Here is a 21,174-nt window from a genome sequence, read left to right on the forward strand (position 1 = left end):
TTATTTGCCAAAATATAAACAAACACATATTCAAAAATCATGTCCTGCTGTTTTCATGAGTGATCAGTTTGATTTCAAAAGCACTGAAGAGAAAGCAGCAGCATGTTGGTCTTGAAAACATGAAGTTTAAAAACTCAAACCCAACTGTTATTTTATTTTATGTAAATAAGTAATTAAAATAAATTTGACCCAGGAACAAATGAATAAACCAGACAAGAGAAAGAAGAGTTTCTGTGCTGCAGACAAACAGCTGGGAGATGATCTCTCCTTCAGTCTGTGTCTGAAGACTGATTGTACTGATTGAGTGTGTGTGTGTGTGTGTGTGTGTGTGTGTGTGTGTGTGTGTGTGTGTGTGTGTGGCTGCAGACTTGCATAACTTCTCGCTGCTAAATTTAGCAGCTGAGAGGCGAACTGTCACTCTGTTACTGCTGAGTATATAAATACACAGTGAGTCAGTCTGAGCTGCTGTCTGACAGCTGAGATCCTTCACTGACTGAACAACTCCTTCATAAAAAATACATTTTCCAAACAATCATTACACATATAGTATATATATATATATATATATCGATATATAAGACAAATCTGATTATGAGATGACTCGGCTTTTTTCAACACCTATTTTTGTAAGAAGACCTTTTGAAGATAAACCTCACTGTCACACAAAGAGAAGAGACGTCATCAGTCAGCATCATAAGTGACAGATAATTAAAAATGAATTTATTTCCTCTGCAGCAGAAAAACATGTAACATGAGCCTTCAGAAACTCCTGCAGGTTAAACTGATCTAACCAAACTGTAAACACACTGGAAGCAACCTGCTAGCCTAGCGACATTAATGCTACAAACAACCCATGATGTATCACTTTCTGTAGGAGCTGCTGTTACAGCGATGCTCTCTCTGTTCAAAAACAACATCTGTCGTCCTCGGATATAATTTGTCTCTATTTTGAAGATCAATTAATCTTCAACTAATTTTTTCAAGCAAAAGTGCAAAACTTTCATTGTTTCCAGCTTCTGAATTGTGAAGATTTGCTGCTTTTCTTTGTCGTATGTGACAGTAAACTGGATGTAAGGGTAAGGGTAAGAAGACCAAAACGACATATATATATATATATCTACTGTGTATATATATATATATATATATATATATATAGTTATTAATAGTTACAGTTATTTTTTTAATAGCTACTACAACCTAACCTTAACAAATACAATAATTGTTTTTTCTAAAAAACATTTTTTTCTTGAAAATCTACCCTGGGGACAGAAAAACTCCCTTAATTGAAGAATCACCCATATATATATATATATATATATATATATATATATATATATATATATATACTGTATATACAGTCTATATGTTGAACACTACAAGTTTACACTACAAATTTGAAAAGTACATAAATCTGGAGGTGTGGCGATAGAGAGCAGTGAGGTTATCAGACCTCTGTAGCTCTTCATCTCTGCTGGAGGCTAGCAGCTCCATGCTACATTAGCCGCTACTAGCATCACACACACCATGGATGTATAAAGAGAACTGGATACAGCGTCATGCAGGGTCTCATTCAATCTTATGAAAGTTGCTCAGTGGCACATGAAGTCAAAAAAGCCACTTCCTGGAAACATACTGCACATGCTCTATAGGCCCAATCGAGGTGCCATGGAGCATGCTCACTAGGCGGCTAACTTCTGGTTTAGCCCTCCGGCTAACTTAAATGGGGATAAAATGGTTCAATCATGCAGCTCTTCTAGACTTTCAAAACATGATCAGACCGAATGGATCAAATTCTGTTTGTGACACAAGTCATTTCACAGGACAGTCAAAAAAAACTTATCTTCTGATTTACAGACGTTTCTTTCATAATGTGGGAAAAAGTGTCATGTGACGTTGTAATTACACAGTTTGACCACTATATCAAATTGGCTTCAAAGCCCGGCGCTGTTCCTGGAGGCTTGCACGCCACAATCTGTACAGTCAAGTGAATTGAGTGGAGTTGCATTGTGGGTAATGTAGGCGGCAGGTTTTGCTTCTGCTGCATCGATTCGGATCCTTTTTTTGAAACCCGTCCGTAGGATGAAAAGCTGAATGTGTGTGACAAATGTTTGATGGTTATCGGTTCAGATGTGTGTGTGTGAGGTTTTCAGGAAGAGTTAACCTGAAGGCAGTTTCATGAATGAAGCATCTTTACAACTTCTCACACATGGAATCTGTTCATTGACGTCCTGATCAGCAGGAAGTTGACAGTTTCTCTCTCAGCCTGAATCACTGATGGATTTTAAAACTTACTTTGCTGTTAACGTCTTAATGAATGAGCAAGTGAATCCACCGATACATTTTCACATCAGTTTCATTATTTAATTTTATCAGAGAGTTTTATAAAGTCTCACATGCATCAGCACTGAAAGACACGATGTTCAGTTTCATTCCTGGAAGCTGAAATGCTGCATGTAAAGCTGGATATTCATTTATTCATCCATGCAGCTGAATGAATGAAAATATAAAATACAGATGATTATTGATGTTGTTTGAGGGGTTTTTTTTTTTTTTTTTAAGGGAAAATAGTTTTTATTGGTTGATCTGATCTGAAAAGAATTTAATCAACAATTTCAAATTAAAAGTCTCTTTCACAGCGTTTCATAGTTTATTAAACTGATGTTATTGTTTGAAGATTGAGATAATTCATGTTTTCAGTTCAGACTTTGTGTTTACAGAAATGTTTCAGGTTTCAATGTGAAAGATTTCCGTCTTGACTTTTACGTATTAAATGAGCTGATTTCCATTAAACCTTCACTTAAACTGTTTCTCGTGCAGCTGCTGACAGATGTTTTGACACTCGGTATTATTTTCTCTCCGCAGCTCAGATTGAAATCATTCCCTGTAAGATCTGTGGAGATAAATCGTCGGGGATCCACTACGGCGTCATCACCTGCGAGGGCTGTAAGGTAATTCCCCCCCCCCCCCCCCCCCCCCCACATGACCTCACTTCCTGTTGACCCTGAGACGGTTATTTATCTTTCTTTTAGAAGATCACATATTACTTACTCAGATTCTGGTTCATTTATGGTGTTTTTAAGGCTTTTACTTTGAGCGACTTCCTGCCTCCGTGCACACTTTGACCATTTGGGCATGAGCTCATTACGCATATAGTGAAATGTGTGTTTTTATTTTTAGCAGCTGTTTTTTGCTATTTGCAAAAGTTTTATTAGTGAGGAACAACAAGATCAGCCTGATGGAAGTGACTGGTGGTAAAAATGCTGGTTTGCATTTAAAAAAAAAACAAACATAAAAACACACCAGGAAATGAATATGAACAGTTTTGATAAAAATGTAAATAGTTCTGTTTTTCTGTGCAATTAAGACTTTTTTTTTCTTTTCCTGAGGCCCTGGGATACAAAGATGTCATGTCATTTGCACATTGTCGGATATTGTGGAAAACTGATAAAATGTTGAAAAATTCAAATTCTGTTTTACTTTTTACTTTTCTTATAACTTTTTATGATGTCATGTGATGTCACTGCAGCGTACATATTCAAATAGTCCATGTGCTGAAAATATTATATCAATGACTTGCTTGTCACTTACAGCAGTGAATGTTTAGGAATGTTTATATAATTTAGAGAGTCGAGGCACCAGAAGCCCAGAGGGTTAATTATCTTATAGAGAAACAGACGGTTACCTCTGTGACCTGAATGTCTGCTGATACATGAGAGGCACAAACTGGGGCTAATTTGGATCATCAATCACAACCGTTTGGCACAAAAAAACTTTCTCCCGGTTCCCCCAAAAAACGGGCGGCTGGTGTGTTCGGCTGCAGCAGCTGCTGCTGTGACAGCTGCTGGCAGCTGGAGGCTCATTTCACAGCCAACGAGCAGCTTATGGAGATTCATCTACATACAAGCACAGGAGAGGGAGGCTGATAGGAGCTGTGGCAGTGTGGACGGACACCCGGGGTCATGAGGGGGTGATGGGGGAGGGGGGGGGGGGCAAACCTGTCCTTTAATGTCTTTAAAATGTGCTAGAAAGATGAGTGAAGGCCTGAGGACGTCATGGTGTCGCTGACTGACTGAACTCCTGCATATAAAAAACCAAAACACTACAAATACGACCGTTTCCTCGTCTCTCAGGGTTTCTTCAGGAGGAGTCAGCAGAGTAACGCCGCCTACTCGTGTCCTCGCCAGAAAAACTGTCTGATCGACCGAACGAGCCGCAACCGCTGCCAGCACTGCCGTCTGCAGAAATGTCTGGCTGTGGGCATGTCCCGAGATGGTGAGACACACACACACACATATAGTTATAAATAACCCTAACGCACATTACAAACTTATTAACACACACACACACACACACTCACCTGCAAAAACAACCAGCCATCAGCAGTTTTGCAAGATGTTTGCTTGCAGATGCAACAAAAAAAAACACCACCTGTTTTTTTCACGCTCTGAAAACTCCCGTGCGCGGTGATTTATATCTCTACTTAAATCTCTTTTATCGAACTGCTTAAGATCTTTTACTCGTCTTTGAAGAGCTTCATGGTCTTGCAGCAGCCGACTTGTCTGACATGTTTGCAATATATGAAGCAGGACAAATCTAACAAAAACAGAAGCAACGTAAACCAACATCCCTTCAAATCCGTGTTACACTGCTATGATGAGTTTGACAGATTTTTAACAGCCAGACTGAAAGTATGTTACATCACATCATAAGTCTGGACACACGAAAAGTTACTCTACTGTATGTTTACATGATTTCTGATCAATTTTTTCTGTTTTTGGGTGAAGATACAATAACAGAAAATAAAAATTTCAAACTAAAACACTTAATACAACAAAATGTTCCTTATTTATTAGTGAATGATGCCACAATATTCAGTTCTAATGCTGTATCTGGAATTTTTAGTATAAAAAGCTTCAAATAGATTCATATTTTGGCTTTGTTGACATATTTATTCATTTTTCAAAATTCAGTAAATAATCATGAGATGAACCACCTTGTTTTTAGGGACTTATTTTGTGTTAATTTCATGTTTTAATTTGTTTTTTTTATTTTGATTATATATTTATATTAGAATAATAAGATAAAATGACAAGAAAGCAAAACTTAGTAAATAAAACCAGAAACAAACAAACAAACAGAGAACCTGACATTGAATAAATGATGAATGACACACGGGTGTTATGTATAAGATGCAGCTTGTCTTATTTTGTCATTTCCTTGCTGACTTCCTGTTTCTCCTCTTCCAGCTGTAAAGTTTGGTCGGATGTCCAAGAAGCAGCGGGACAGTTTGTACGCGGAGGTTCAGAAGCATCGTCTCCAGCAGCAGCAGCAGCAGCAGCAGCAGCAGCAGGGTCCCCTCCTCGTGTCCCACCCCGGCCTCGGCAGCCCGAGCCCGGGCGAGTCTGAGCCGCTGTCCCCCCCCTACGGCCTCTCCTCCACGGGCCTCACCGAGCTCCCGGACGAGCTGGGAGGCTACATGGAGCAGAACTCCCCCGAAGGAGGATCAGTGTCGTCAAAGGTGTGATGTTTTTACTTTAAAAAAAATCCATACAACGAATTAAATTGTACATGTAGGCATATTAACCCTCTGTCCCTAAAACAGACGGACTCTGGAGGAGGAGGAGGAGGTGGTGGTGGGTATTACCTGGACATCCAGCCGTCTCCGGACCAATCAGGACTCGATATTAACGACATCAAACTGGAGCCACTGTGCGACTACAGATCCAGTAACGGCTTCTTCCCGTACTGCTCCTTCAGTGACGGAGAGACGTCGCCGACCACGTCAATGGCCGAACTCGGTGAGATACTGTAGGAGAGCAGGAGGAAGGTGGAGGAGGAGGAGGATCTCTATTCCAGCTTTAAGAGCAGACATGACTGTTCAGCTGTTTTAATCTTAATATGAGAATCAGTGGATAAACTCATCAGAGGTTTTGATCATTTAACATGTTTCTGTGCACAAAAACTTCAAGTGAACCACCATTAGGGATTTTTTGAAAAAGTATTTTTTAGGGCTTCTTTGCTTTTATTTGCTAGAAGACAGTAAAGAGTTAACAGGACGTTTGTTTACTAGTAAATAGTTTTCCCAGTTATGTCATGGTGACAAACATAATCACTTCCTGGATTAGACAATGTTTTCTGGAGTGAAGGAAATACTACATATATCTACTTAAAAAAGATACATACAGATATGTAGGCAGGAAAAAATGAACTATAACACTGTTATGTTCAGTATCAACATTTTTGCAACTTGCCAAATACATTAATTAACATCATTTCCTCATTATGTTCCTACAAAATGTATTTGCTGTTGTATATTAGTTGTATAGGATGTTTATGTCAAATTAGAGAAGTATTTTACCAACTTGGGACCAAAATGGAACCCAAACCTGTCCAGCTCTTATAGGTCTTATGTTAAAAATCCTCCACTGATTAAGCTTTACAGTGAGTTTCAGCTCATTGTTTATCTGTCCGGCTGCAACTTTACTGTTCTGGTTCACTCTCAGCGTCTCATAGCGTCGTTTTCAGAGAAAAAAAGCTGTAAAAAGTCACTGTACTCTACCTGCTCAGCACCAAATGGCAACCAGACACAGTTAGCTGTAGACTAGCTAGTGAACATAGTGGAGCATTTAGCAGCTAAAGAGTTGGTGGAGACCAAAAACAGAGCTAAAAGAGGGTAAATATTGGACTAACATTCACCAGGTGGACAGAAACACGACTCCACATGAATGATAATGTTGCTCCGTAACTGCTGGATGTGGAAATAAGCAACTGTTTGCTAACAAGTTCAACATGTCAACTTAAAAGATGATGATGATGTGACTACTTGGTTAGTAAAAAAACAAAACAAAACAACCCGTCCACAACGTCAGACTGAGTGAAACAGCAGTTCAGTCTGATTATCATCAGCTGGTATTTACACGCTCAGAGATTGTTCTTATTCTAGTAAATCCCAGGAGAGCAGCTCAGTGGGATTACAGTTCTGACTGTGATCTCCCACAATGGAAGAAAAAAAATCTGGATCCACTCCTGGCAGTGGATGTGGTGCTCTGAAAAAAAAAAAAGATGAATAAATAAAATAAATAAAACATCCACCATGTGGCAGAAGGTTGTAAAGAGCTGGAGGGAAAAACAAACACAGTGAAGAAGATGAGGAAATATCTTGAAAGAAGTGGAGCAGACGGAGAGGAGGAGGAGGAGGAGGAGGAGAGGAAAGAAGGGCCACAAAGAAGAGTTAGAGAGAAAAGGAAGAACGAGAGGTGGGGAGGGGAGGGAGGGGCGGGGAGGGAGACTGTGGGGCAAACAGACAGAAAGGTGGTTTAAAATAGCAGGAGGTTGGAAACTCATCTTCAGAGCTCATTAAAATCTCTGTGTGGTAATTAGCTGTCTGTTAATTAGAGCCGATTGGGACGTGGCAGGGCGCTCGTTCGGGGAAATCAGCTACTTCTGCTCCCTGGAGATTTTTTTATTCACTTTTTTTTCCCCTTTGACAAAAGCATTTATCGTAATACCCCCCCCCCCCCCCCCCCCCCCCCCCCCCACCCCGCCCCCAACCAAACAGAAGCTTTATTAGCTGCTCCACGTTCTGTGTTGTTTTGGTCTCTGCTGTTATTTCATATCTACTCATTCATGCTGCATCAATTACCAGAACAATAGTTACAGTATTTTCCTCCTGGGTTTGTTTCTTATCTGAGCTGCATTCACAAACATTTTGTTGACAAAGTTTCATTAAGTGTAAAAATTCTTCTTCTTTGCCAAAATATACAGGAACAAACACCAGAGTCATAGAAATCATCACATACTGGAATCAAATATTCCCACCTCATAGAGGAACCTGAGGGTCGTTTATGAAGCTTCCTCCTTTCCAGCAGGAGAAACACAACGTCTCAGAGAGAGTGACGTCACTGTTTTACGAAATTATAATCATGTATTGTAATTCTTTAACAGTTATTGCTTAATATCATTATGAGATTTACTAATTTTAGCTTATACACGCTTAAACACTGACATAAACAGGACATATTCTGCATATTTTCAGCTCTATATTTATATTCTGGGGCTCTACTAGAATATCTTTGCATGATTTCCAGTTAAAAACTCCTTATTTATATTCTACTGGTCCTTTATGCAGCCCCTCAGTTCAGCCTCTGTCTGAAACAGGCCGTTTTAGCTCCTGTCTCTTTAAGGCCCGCCTCCTGATGAGGCCACTCTGTTCTGATTGGTCAGCTTTCAGGAAGCTTCCTCCGGCTCCGGAGGCTACGTAAACAAACTGTAGTAGCAGGATTTCACTTCTTTTTCTCCAATTTTACTCCAAATGTCAACTTCTCAAATCCATCCGTACATGTTGGAGCTGAATCACATCTGAAATATTAGAGTGGACAACACATGGAAACACCTTAGCAACCACCTTAGCAACCGCCTTAGCAACCAAGGCTACAGAACTTCAGATGACTAGACTGGAGCATCATCACTGTATTGTATATAACTGTGTATCCATTAACATCACCGGCTCAGTGTTGTGTTGTGTGTTTGGCTGCAGATCACCTGGTTCAGGTCATCTCTAAATCTCACCTGGAGACGTGTCAGTACCTGAGGGAGGAGCTGCAGCAGATGAGCTGGCAGAACTTCCTGCAGGACGAGGTGGAGAGCTACCAGAGCAAGGTGTGTTTAGTTTTATATCCAGGACACTCTTTCATGACACTTTGGACAAAGGGATGTTTAAAGTTCAGACTCAGCACCGTCTGACCTTCTTTGAGTCTCAGTGTTAGTCTTTTTATTTTAAAGTGATTTTGCTGGTTATTTTTCCAACACTTATAGGACATCTGGTTGTGTGTCTGTGCATTCAGTTGAAGTTCCTTCAGTTCAGAGGTTCATTATTTAAACTTCCTGTCTGTTCTGTGCAGCCGCGGGAGGTGATGTGGCAGCTCTGCGCCGTAAAGATCACCGAGGCCATCCAGTACGTGGTGGAGTTCGCCAAACGCATCGACGGCTTCATGGATCTCTGTCAGAATGACCAGATAGTGCTGCTGAAAGCAGGTGAGAGTCAGAGGTTATTTATGCTTCATGCAGTGAGACCTCAACATCGTAGTCCCAGAACACTGTTGGAATATATAATAATCAATACAACACAACCAGAGATATCGTCTTTTTATTCCACACATTTCCTCTTCCTTGTCAAAACCTGCTGCTCATGTTATCCATAATGCAACTGGAGATTAGGGTGTGTTATGCTAGTAGCGGCTAATGTAGCCTGGAGCTGCTAGCCAGGAAACTCGAAGTCTTCAGCCCCAACTGATGCTGACTCAAGTGACATCATCAGTGACATCATCAGCTCCCTCCGGAGACACGAAAGGCTTTATATGACTTTTTACACAATGAACACCTGGACACACGTTTCATAGTAACACATATGCTAAAACTGCTCTGTAGAGCTGAAACTAGTTGGGAAGTTGTGTGCAGTTTATCCTGATGTATCAGTGCAAGTCAACATGAGGATTCACGTCCAGACGCCACCGCCGTCGACGTACTTAGAAAAACAATGTTCACAGATGTTTTTACATGCGTCCAAAGCTGGTGTGTGTTGCTCTTTACACTTTCTATACAACATAATAATGATACTAATCTTTATTTATATATTACTTCTCAAAACCCAAGGCAGTAAATCATTAAATCATTAATGATAAAAATGATAAAACTAATTCTGGCGTTGTCAGATAAAAGAAAATTACAACTCAAGTCAAATGAAACCAGGAACCAGGAAAACCCTCCTACAGTACACGTCACAATTTTTATTTTGCCAGACTGTTTTAAAGTTCCCAGTGTTTCCAGTGTGTAAAACCAGCAGTCAGGTGTCCATAGTAACAGTGAAAGAGGTTTTCCTCGCTGGAATCATTCCTCCTGTTCATACTGGATATTAAAAGATCCTTCAAATGTGCTTTCAATGGAAGTGATGGAGGATAAAATCCACAGTGTGTCCACACAGTCATTTAAAAGTCTGTGTGAAGCTTCTATTCAGCTTCAGCGGTCTGAGTTAGTCATATCAAGTGGATATCTGACACATTTACAGTCTTTTTTAGCATCAAATTCCCTCTTTGTGTTTCCTCGGACAGCGTTTCCCTGTTGAGCTGCAGGTGGAAGTATAGTAACAAAAAGAGGAACTTTGGCACTAAAAAGACTGTAACGTTGAAAGATATCTACTTGATTTGACTCAGTTGGACGCTGAAGCTTCATATTAGCTTCAGATAAACTTTTAAATACATTTTTTGCACAGAAGGAGGACTGTGGATTTTGTCCTCCATCACTTCCATTGTAAGGTTATTATGAAGGGATCTTCTAATGGTCAGTATGAACAGGAGGAATGATTACAGCAAGAAAAACAGGTTTCAATGTTCATTTTGGCTCCTGACAGACATGAACAATTGTGAACTCGTCCTTTAAGTAACTGCATTTAAGAGGAAAAAAAAGGATTTCAGAGGAAGTTATCAGGTCTCTAGCTAACGTTTAGCTAAGCTAAGCTAAGTTAGCTAACTACATCATCCTCCTGTCATAGGTCACTTTTTTCTTGCACTTTTTCTCACAAGTAATGAGCAATGTTCACTACATTATCATCTGTCATTTGGATCATATTAGTGTCACCTGTGAAAACTTTATCTGACGTTGAGTTTAAAGGACACACTTTCTCTTCAAAGTAGACGTGCTTTAGTTAGTGATGACTGATTAACTTGATGAATCAGTCATTAAATAATCATTATATGTGACACATTAATCATCTCTGCCAGGTTCTCTGGAGGTCGTCTTCGTCCGGATGTGTCGGGTGTTCGACTCGCAGAACAACACCGTCTACTTCGACGGGAAGTTCGCGGGTCCGGAGGTCTTCAAAGCTTTAGGTGAGTGAAGGATTTAATGCGACTCGTCCTGCTGTCGACTCGCTGTCAACGTCCCAAATAACATCTCTAAAGATCAGTGGGACATTTAAGACTTTTCTCAAGCTGTGTCTTATCATTGTTAGAATGTCATAAAATACATTTACTTAAGTACTGTGCTTAAGTACAATTTTTAAGTACTCGTGCTTCACTTAAGTATTTTGATTTTCAGCTGCTTTATGCTTCCACTACGTTTCAGAGGGGAATACTGGACTTTAAACTGAACTGCATTTATTTCACAGTTTATTTTCAGATCTGGATTCTACAAGTTAAACAGATGATATATTTTATAATTACATTAAATCATTAAATCAGAGACCTGTTGTCACTTTGACATTAAAGGGTCTTTTTCTGTTCATCAGTGTCAGAAAACAATGTTCTCTTTGATTCAATGTTGTAAAACAATTCAATTTCAAGAGGGGTGAATATAGGCACTGAATATCTGTATATATACAGTATAAATACATGCACACACACACACATATATATATATATATATATATATACAGTATATACATAAATATAACACTGGTGCCATTTTACTACTTTTTCTTTTGATATTATTGTGTTGTTGAGACCTTTTATTTAAGTAAAAGTAACAGTATAAAACTACTCCCTTACAAGTAAATTCAAATCTTACTCATGTAAAAGTATATTAGTACCAGTATTATTATTATTAAGACTGCAACTAAGGATTATTTTCATAATCAATTGATCTGCTGATTATTTTCCTCGATCAGTTGATTAATCCTTTAGAATATGAAATGTTAAAAAAACAGTGACACAGTTTCTCAGAGGACACAGTGATGTTTAAATGTCTAAAATGTTAAGATACTGAGATATCAACTAAAATCAAATCAATTAATTGACTAATCATTGCAACAATAAAAGCATTAATAGTTCTCATTATGTAAAATGATCCCAGAGCTTTACTGTATGTGAAACTGTAACTATTGTTCTTAAATAAATGTAGTGGAGTGGAAGTATCATGTAGTATAAAATTGAAATACAGTAGTACATCAAATATACTTAAGTACAATAATTGAGTAAATGTATTGTATGATTGGTTGCTATTGAATCCGGTGTTTTAGAGACAAACGTTAGCTCAGCAGCTAACTGACTGACTACACATGTATCTGTTTCATTTACTCATCATTGTTGCAAACAATTTTTATCTTTATCCATCAATGCACCTGTTATGAAACATTGTGAGATGATGACGTAAATGGATCTTTGGGCCACTGTCACATTCAAAGTTTCTATTTTCTCTCTGGAGCTATAAATAAACCTGTGTGTGTGTGTGTGTGTGTGTGTGTGTGTGTGTGTGTGTGTGTGTGTGTGTGTGTTTCCAGGTTGTGATGACTTGATCACATCAGTGTTTGATTTTGCTAAAAGCATGTGTTCGCTGCATCTGTCCGAGGACGAGCTCGCTCTCTTCTCAGCGTTCATCCTGCTGTCTGCAGGTACGTCTCTTCATTCACGTTTTCACACGTTTAATTTACCGAACCGCCTCGAATATGAGACGACTTCCCCTTTTCTCCAACAGCTGGAAAAATACTTTTTATACAACACAATGTCACGCTGTCCTCTGCTTCTATCCCAGTTATGTATTCAGGTCATTTAGACTGACATTTATACGAGGCTGTAAAGGTTTACAGACTGACACCCTGCGTTACTCTGTGAATTATGATGCAGCTAAAAAGAAAAGGCAGCGATTAGATGTGAGTCGACTCAGAGGCGTCTAGACTGATGATTCACATCAGTAATGTTTAGGAATGCAGAATATCTGTCATTCTAACCAATCCAAGCTGAATAAGTGTGTGCATGTGCGTGGGTGTGTGTGTGTGTGTGTGTGTGTGTGTGTGGGTGTGTGTGTGGGTGCAGACCGGACGTGGCTGCAGGAAAAGCTGCAGGTGGAGAAGCTGCAGCAGAAGACTCAGCTGGCTCTGCAACACCTCCTGCAGAAGAATCAGAGAGAGGACGGAGTGCTGAACAAGGTACACACACACACACACACACACACACACACACACACACACCAAACCAACAATGAACTGATCTACTAACAAGTATTGTAGGTGATTTTTGTCCCCACAACATGAGTACAATACAAGTAATTACAATAATTAGGCCTAAACATGAACATATGTCATGATGCACGATGTTCACCTGATCATCATATCAGTCAGATATCTGTGAGGCAGATAAATATAAAACTCAGACTTCAATCAGTGACCTCACACTGCCCTCATGTGGACAAACTGTGAAATGCAAACTCTCGTATTTCCATCCATTCAGATTCAGCTCATATGAACACACACACACACACACACACACACACACATACAAGCACAAATCTGCTCTATTAACAAATGTTTACTCACATCCTCTCTTGTTTCCTTCTTTCCTTGTTTCCTTTCTTGTTTCCTCCTCTCCACCTTTGTCATTTCCTCTATTCTGCTCTTCTCTGATTTCCTCCACTCTCCTTTTCTCTCCTCTTTTGTTTCCTCCCTTGTGTCCTTTCCTCTTCTCTCCTCTCCTCGCTCTTCCCTTGTTTCCTCTCCTCCTCTCCTTTCCTCTCCTCTCCTCCTCTCCTTTCCTCTCCTCTCCTCATCTCCTCCTCTCTTCTCCTCTCCCCTCTCCTCTCCTCATCTCCTCCTCTCCTCTCCTCTCCTCTCCTCTCCTCCTCTCCTCTCCTCTCCTCTCCTCTCCTCTCCTCCTCTCCTCTCCTCTCCTCTCCTCCTCTCCTCTCTTCTCCTCTCTTCTCCTCTCCTCTCCTCCTCTCCTCTCCTCTCCTCTCCTCTCCTCTCCTCTCCTCTCCTCCTTCCTTGTTTCCTCTCCTCCTCTCCTCTCCTCTCCTCCTTCCTTGTTTCCTCTCCTCCTCTCCTCTCCTCTCCTCTCCTCCTTCCTTGTTTCCTCTCCTCCTCTCCTCTCCTCTCCTCTCCTCCTTCCTTGTTTCCTCTCCTCTCCTCCTCTCCTCTCCTCCTCTCCTCTCCTCTCTCCTCTCCTCTCCTCCTCTCCTCTCCTCTCTCCTCTCCTCTCCTCCTCTCCTCTCCTCTCCTCTCTCCTCTCCTCTCCTCTCCTCTCCTCCTCTCCTCTCCTCCTCAGCTCAGATTTAAGGTGTCAGCGTTGCGTTCGCTGTGCAGTCGTCACACAGAGAAGCTGTCGGCGTTCCGAGCCGTTTACCCGGACATCGTTCGGACACACTTCCCTCCTCTTTATAAGGAGCTGTTCGGAGCTGAACTGACTCTGCAGCCCGACGACTGAACGGTGACACACACACACACACACACAAACACACACACGGAGCCGACGGCACCGAGCTGCTGTGTTCAGAGAGACCGAGCTCAGTTTAACAACAGCGACGGAGGTCGGGACGATGACTCCCGGGGGACGCGGCCGCTGCACTTCACCCGGACAGCCGAGCGCTGCTGGTTTCTGTCCTCACCTTCTCCTCCTCCTCCTCCTCCTCCTCCTCCCGTGGCTGTGGGTTTGGATGCTGTAAGGATTCAGGTGGTCTCTCTCCACCTGCTTTAACACACATCTGGTATCAGACTCAATGACACTGAATCTGGTCGACGTCACCTCTTCTTCTTCAGTTCATTTTTAAGTGTGATAAAATTGCTCATCAGAATGGTGCTGCTGGGAGTTTGCTGGTGAGCTGTTGTCACTCGCCGCTCTGCAGACAAAAAGTTAAAGGTGCCCTGTGAAGTTTTGTTGTAAACAACCGAAAGTTGTGTTTACATTCAGTGTTACTCACCAAACTAAACGTGTGAATCCTTAAAGTCTAACGAACATGTTGAACGCATTTTGTTCCTGAAAACTTTTGCAAACCTGATTTTTTTTTTAAGTATTTTAAATCCTGCATTGTTTACATCTTCTTTTCTTTCTTCTTCTTTTGACAAATAAAACACCATGGATGGATTATGAGACAATGGGCCTCTGGGTACAGGATATATCAAGCGCCCCTTATACCTATAAGAGCAACCTCACCTTTGTGTTATTTTGCAGGTTAACCTGAACGCTAACATTCTGCTGTTGGCTGAAAATGCATCCTTAACTTTAGTATTTTGTTTTTGCTGGAAAGGAAAACTTTCCTGAAACTTCTTGCCACAGATTGGTAGGTGGTTCAGTAATCCATCCATGGAGGACAGAGGTCAGAAACTCCACAAGGTAACTTTAACGCAACGTTTGTGAAGCAGTTTTTACTCTTGAACTCTCCGACTCTCCGTACCCTCCAAGATCAGTAACGTCAACACAGGTTGCAGTTGGTCAAAGGTGCAAATTTTATAAATACTGACTGAGCTTTAACAGTGAACGCCACATCTCACCTGACAGTTTATGTTTCCATTAAAATATTGCTAAAACCTCTTACAGCTGAAATACAGCAGGCACAGACGCGACGCATCATGTAGGTTCGTGTGGTTGCGTTTCAGCCACTGAGTTTTACAGTGATAATACAGCTGGTTATGCAGAGTTTGGAAGTGTAGACTATATTAACTGGTACTGAATAAATTAACTAGATGGTTTTAAATACAGCATTATAAATACACATTTGACTGATTTATTTTAATGTGCAATGAAAAAGAAGACCACAAGTTTGCACTGCTGCGTCACATTGCCTCTGATATTCATTTTAATCATTTTTAAAGAGATTGTACTCGTTTTTTACACAGTTCACGTCCGTGTCTGGTGTCTGTCGGCCGTTAGACCCAATTTCCCACAAGTTGCTTTAAACTCAGGAGGGAAAATTTATACATCACATTAACTGAATCATATTTATCTTGTATCATCTTCTCCATGTTTTCTAGGACTGCACCAAATATTCTACAGCAGATGTCCTCTGACAGATTTAGTAAAACTGAAAAAGTCTCAACAAGAATTTAAAACACAGTTTTATGGGTTTGTGTTTATGTTTGGCCGAACTTAATATCTGGATTCAGCAGATGAATGAAAACATTCATCTGAGGAGGAGAAGAAACAAGAGAAACAGGAACTATGTTAGACACAAATTATTTATATGTTTTAAAACGTATCTGGAACGGAAAGCTGCTATTTCCTGTTTGTAATCAGCAGTGAAGATGTTTCTGTGGTAAAATAATCCTTCATGATTCTGGTTGTTTAACAGAGATTGTTTCATCCTCCATGCTTTCATTCCTCCTCTTCCTCTTCCTGCCTTCATCCTCCCAGCAGCCTCTTCCTCCTCTGACTGCCTACCTGCAGGCAGCTGGTTTCTCTAACCAGCAGTTAGTCTGTAGCACCATCTGGTGGCTCTGATAGTGAAGTGCAGGTTGTGTTTTCTCCTGGGAGTTTTTATTTACTGCAAAAAGCAATATTTGATTTTGAAGTTTAAACAGTTTTTATGTTGCAGCAGGAAAATACAAACACTCAGTGCTTCAGAGGAGGAAACAGAGCTGCAAGCAAACATCATTCAATAAGTTTTTCATTCCTGGAAGGGCAACTGTATGCAGCAGTGAGCCATCTCTGTCGACAGATACAGTCAATAGACAGGAGGAAGAAGAAAACAAATATACAGTTAATCACAATCAAAAAATCAAAGGCTATTAGTGTAAAAACTATATTTGGAATTAGTAGTTAATACATTAATAAATATATCTAAATATCTCAGAATAAAATAAAATAAAAAACCCAAAACATCGGTCATCATCTGATAAATTGCTTTGTCTATAAAATATTGGAAAATAGGGGTAAGTGCTCATCACAATATCCCAATATAGCACTTTACAAAGACATAAAATAACAGGTCAAAGAATTAAAAAATATCAAAGATTAAAGTATTTAAAATAAAACAAAAATGTAAATGTCTTGTTTTGTTCAAACAACTGTTCAAAATCCAAAGATATTCAGTTTACAGTGATGTAAAACAGAGAAAAAGCTTGAACCAGATATTCGGCTGATTAACTGAGTGGCTCCCAACCTGAGTCTGACTTCACCAGATGATTCTCAAAGTTTTGCTTTTTTTTTCTTATGAAATACTTTCATATCTCCTGCTTCTAAAAAATCCTTCGAATGAGACAAACCTTAAGAGGAAAAAAACAGTCCTTGGTTGAACAGCTCATAGCTCACGGTCACAGATTCATTCAGCTTAGTGAAAGCAATAAGAACAATATAGACGTAAAAAGAACCTATGCAGAGTGAAGTGATGAAAATATTCAGTTCTGTTGCACTACAGAGTCTTTCTACTGACGACCTTTGTGTGTTTATCTGCGTGTGTGAACATTTAGTTATCTGTGGTACATTTTCAACCGTGTTGCTGGGAGGAGCAACAGATCGTTCACCTTTCACTGCTTTCTTATTCATTCAAGTGAACTGAATTCCTGCTTTTCATTACAGCTGGATATGAGACACATTACAGGAGGATTTAAGCAGAAATAATCAACCTGCCTTATAATAAATGTACTGGAATTTGTCTTGTGGAAACTACAGTTAATACAGCACATAGTGACATTTATTATCCATATCCTTCCACAGTTAAAGGATAGTTTCAGGTTTTATGAACATGGAAATACTACTGACCCTGACCGAGACTACACTGTAAGAAATGGGGGACAAAATCAGCAGCCCTCGTTCCAATCTTCACCTGAGGCTAAAAATGAAGCTTCAGCAGTCTGAGTCGATATATTCCAAAGTTACAGTCTGTTTAGAATGAAATTTCTTCTTTCTGTTTGCATGGATTGAAGTTCCTCGCTGATGTGTGGTGGAGGGATACATTCTGGTAGTGGTGGTGGGTAAGTCTGTTAATGCGCTCAAAGAAAACTTTGAATGCACCTATAAGCTGGATGCCAACTGCCAATAAAACCTAAAGAAGAAGAAGAGCACTTTTGAGGTCTTTGATAGCTGGAGTATTTTTGCGGTTTGTGTTTTTGGACACTAATATTTTGGTAACAACTTGCTCCAAATCTTAAAGTGTTTTGGGATCGATCTCCAGCTGTTCTTGTTGTCCTCCAGACCACCTCCGCTTGTTCCTGCCTCTGCAGGAATATGGTTCCCATCTGTGTTTATATGCTGTGTTGTGAAACATGCAATGGTAAAACTGCATTCCAGAGATTTCCTTTGTGTAAATAAATACATATTTGTGGTTCACTCTGTAATGTGTGTGCAAATCTGGCATCAAGTCTACACACGACTACTAGAATGTATCCCTCCGCCGCAGCTCTGCGAGGAACATTCAGGAGACAAAAAGAGGGAATTTCGTTCTAAACAGACTGTAACTTTGGAAGATATCGACTTGATTTAGCTAACTGGGGCTGCTGAAGCTTCATATTAGCATCAGCTGAACATTGCAGTGCATATTTGAACAGAATGAGGAACTCCGTGGACTCCAGCCCTCATTTGTTACAGTGTAGTCTCGTTCCAAGAGAATACCTTCAGGGTCAGTATGGAGAGTAGATAATGTTACAGCGTCCAAGACCAAAAGATAGACTTGATAAACCCTGGCCTGTCCTTAGAAGCTGTGTTCAGCATGTTTCAGCCAATAGACAGCAGAACGTAAACTCTAAACCAAGTTCACGGAAACACACCCTGATAACTTCCTGTTTATCAACATATATTATGGCTAACGTAGTAACATGATCATCCCTCTGGAGCCTTTTCTGTCCAGGTGTTGAATGTCTTCTACTCTCCTCCTCAGCAACTCGTTAACTTAGGTTTCCCACCATTTTTTGTTGGGCAGGTAGCATCCGATCAGCATGCGTGACCTCTTGCAACCCTATCGCCAGACAAGGATGTTGTCATTGGCTGATTCTGTGACATTTTCTTAATGTCTAATGTCAATGGGAATGACTGTCAGGTGACATCAGCAGTAACAGGGTCAGGGTTTTTAGGATTGATAGCAATCAGCGAGTGTTACTCATGTTATGATCCAACTTGGATTTCAAACTATGAAATATAAATATATTCCTCAATATTACTAGTTATTCATTGTTAAAGTAATAGGCTACATCCTGTTGTATTTCATTACGCTTTTCAGAACAGACAAGTGTGTCCCTCTCACCTTCATACATCAGGAATATATTTAAATAGCTGACCAATTTGGAATAATATCAATCAATCAATATCATCATTACTGTCACGGTTTATCACCAGTTTCACCTCACAACATCTGTCTCAAGGTCCAAAGCACAATGATGAAAATCTGTATATTTGGCAAATGATGAACATGACTTTAGCCATAACTGAATGTCAAGCAATAATGTAAATGTTGTATATTTATCTTTGTGTATAGTTTGAAAATATGGCATGCCAATGCAGATTCTAATTTAAAGGTTTAATTTGGAGGTTTTCTTTGGAATCCTAGGTTTCATTGGCTTTTTATTTTCATCAGTTTTAAGTCATCACATACGCTGATGACACACTTTTCTCCCTTCATGACAACTTATCAGTTTGGCCCTTGTTCTGTAAGTAAGTTTATTGATTATTCTGTACAGGCCACTGCTCTAGATGCCTCCTGAGCGTCAAACTTTGTATCTGTTGATTGATATGCATCATTATGTATAATACCTGGTTTGATATGCACTGCTCTCCTCTAGATATAGTTTAGTTGCAGAGAGAGCAGCATTTTTTTGTGCTTTTATTATGCGTATGGTGCTAGGTTACCTTTGTTAGCAGGGTCTTGATTTTAACAACTATGCCACATTCTATGTTTCTTCACAGGGTAACATAATAAAGGGAAAATTCAGTTTTTAACAACTTGAAAGTAACAATATTTACAGAATTTGTACTGTTTTAAGGTAACAATATTTTCTGCTTATGTTTCAAACAACCAATTTGTCTGATTGCTTGTATTGTGATGCTCAGAGGCTACAAGTGTAACCATGTTCTTATTCTCTTGTGACCAAAATATTAATTTTAAATATATAATATAATGTGATGGGAAAAAATTACAGACACAGTTTACATGTTGTAAAAGAGATTTTGCGGCAAGTTGGACATTACTGAAAGATACCTATTGTATATTTTTGGCAATGTTGCTTGAACCATCAAGACATGTAAAACTATATGTTACTACATAACAGTACACTGTCACATCAATCAATGCATTATATTCAAGTCAGACAAAGATAATCAGGACATAAAATTGATTTTAATGTCATAAAGCTAATGTTGGGATGTGTTAGACCAGACTCTCATGTTGATTTTTACTTACTGCTTACAGTAATTTTTGATAGTCCTGAACGCTCAAATCAAACTCTGGACCAATTTAGCAAATGCTAACTAGGCTAACAGTGGCAAGCTAACTGGTTTATCTGACCTTTGAGCCAATCAAGACTGTGTGTATAGTTTAGGTAAAGCACCGTTTACTGAACTGAGCTTTTGTCAGACAAATAGGAAGCAATGAGTTTGTAACAAATCAAAACAAAATTTCAGGGTAAATTGGGGGATATTTAACACAGGAAATTACTTTCCTGGCTACTGTCCTCAGTTGTATAACAAACAGGATTTTCCCTTTAATTTGTAAAATGTTATTATGATAACGAAATATCATAGTACAAGGATGTTATTTCTGAGCGTGCACCTGTATCAGTGTGCCTCACTCAGGCCTGTTGGTTTCTTTGTTTAAACTAATAAAACATGACTTCTTTTGTTTTGATACGAAGCAGAGCTGCTGTATCTGAAATGTATTAAAAATAAAAGAAAAAGAGAAAAATGCATTTGGTTTTTTTTCCAGCTTCTTTAAAATCCTATCTACAGTTCTACAGTACAAAAGCATACATAAATAAAAGTGCCAGCACAACTGACATATTTGGTATCGTTGGAAACTGAAAAGACTAATTTTGGAGGATATCCACTTGATTTGGACAACTGAAGCTTCATTCTAGCTTCAGATACAGTTTTAATACACTTTTGGACAGGACAAGAATCGGATTTTGTCCCCACAAGTGAATATTAAGTGAATATTCACTTTGTTACCACAAGTGAATATTGTAGGAAAACATTTTGGTGTCTGTGAACATTTTGCAGATCTAAAAAATATAAAATTGGCGGCATTATCTCCTTTCAAACATATTTACTGTTGCAAATTTGTATTATATAAATGTTATTTCTAGGAGACAAGGTTGGCTCTAGAATTATAAGAAATTAATACAAACTTCTGTGTGTTTAAACACTGTTTGGCAGCACAATTTAAGTTTGTAAAGATGGAGCCACCGGAGGGTCCAGGAGAGTTTTATAGGTTAAAACTACAATATTACAACTTCTGATCAGACTAACCAGCATGTTGTTTCTAAAAAGACAC

At 39.5% G+C, this 21,174-nt stretch overlaps 1 protein-coding gene across 1 annotated transcript in view; it reads left to right on the plus strand.

Moving 5' to 3' along the window:
* Positions 1-20,587, plus strand: part of LOC122987212 (nuclear receptor ROR-alpha A-like) — a 33,092-nt gene extending 12,505 nt beyond the window's left edge. The window contains exons 2-11 of the mRNA XM_044358980.1: positions 2,863-2,948; positions 4,131-4,272; positions 5,247-5,518; positions 5,603-5,798; positions 8,537-8,658; positions 8,901-9,033; positions 10,776-10,883; positions 12,272-12,382; positions 12,804-12,916; positions 14,028-20,587. Of these exons, the coding sequence (XP_044214915.1) occupies positions 2,863-2,948; positions 4,131-4,272; positions 5,247-5,518; positions 5,603-5,798; positions 8,537-8,658; positions 8,901-9,033; positions 10,776-10,883; positions 12,272-12,382; positions 12,804-12,916; positions 14,028-14,186 (1,442 nt within the window). The 3' untranslated portion in view covers positions 14,187-20,587. The remainder of the gene's footprint in view (positions 1-2,862; positions 2,949-4,130; positions 4,273-5,246; positions 5,519-5,602; positions 5,799-8,536; positions 8,659-8,900; positions 9,034-10,775; positions 10,884-12,271; positions 12,383-12,803; positions 12,917-14,027) is intronic.
* Positions 20,588-21,174: the final 587 nt, after the last annotated feature.

Source organism: Thunnus albacares, chromosome 1, assembly GCF_914725855.1.
Source record: "Thunnus albacares chromosome 1, fThuAlb1.1, whole genome shotgun sequence".
Classification (NCBI taxonomy): domain Eukaryota; kingdom Metazoa; phylum Chordata; class Actinopteri; order Scombriformes; family Scombridae; genus Thunnus; species Thunnus albacares.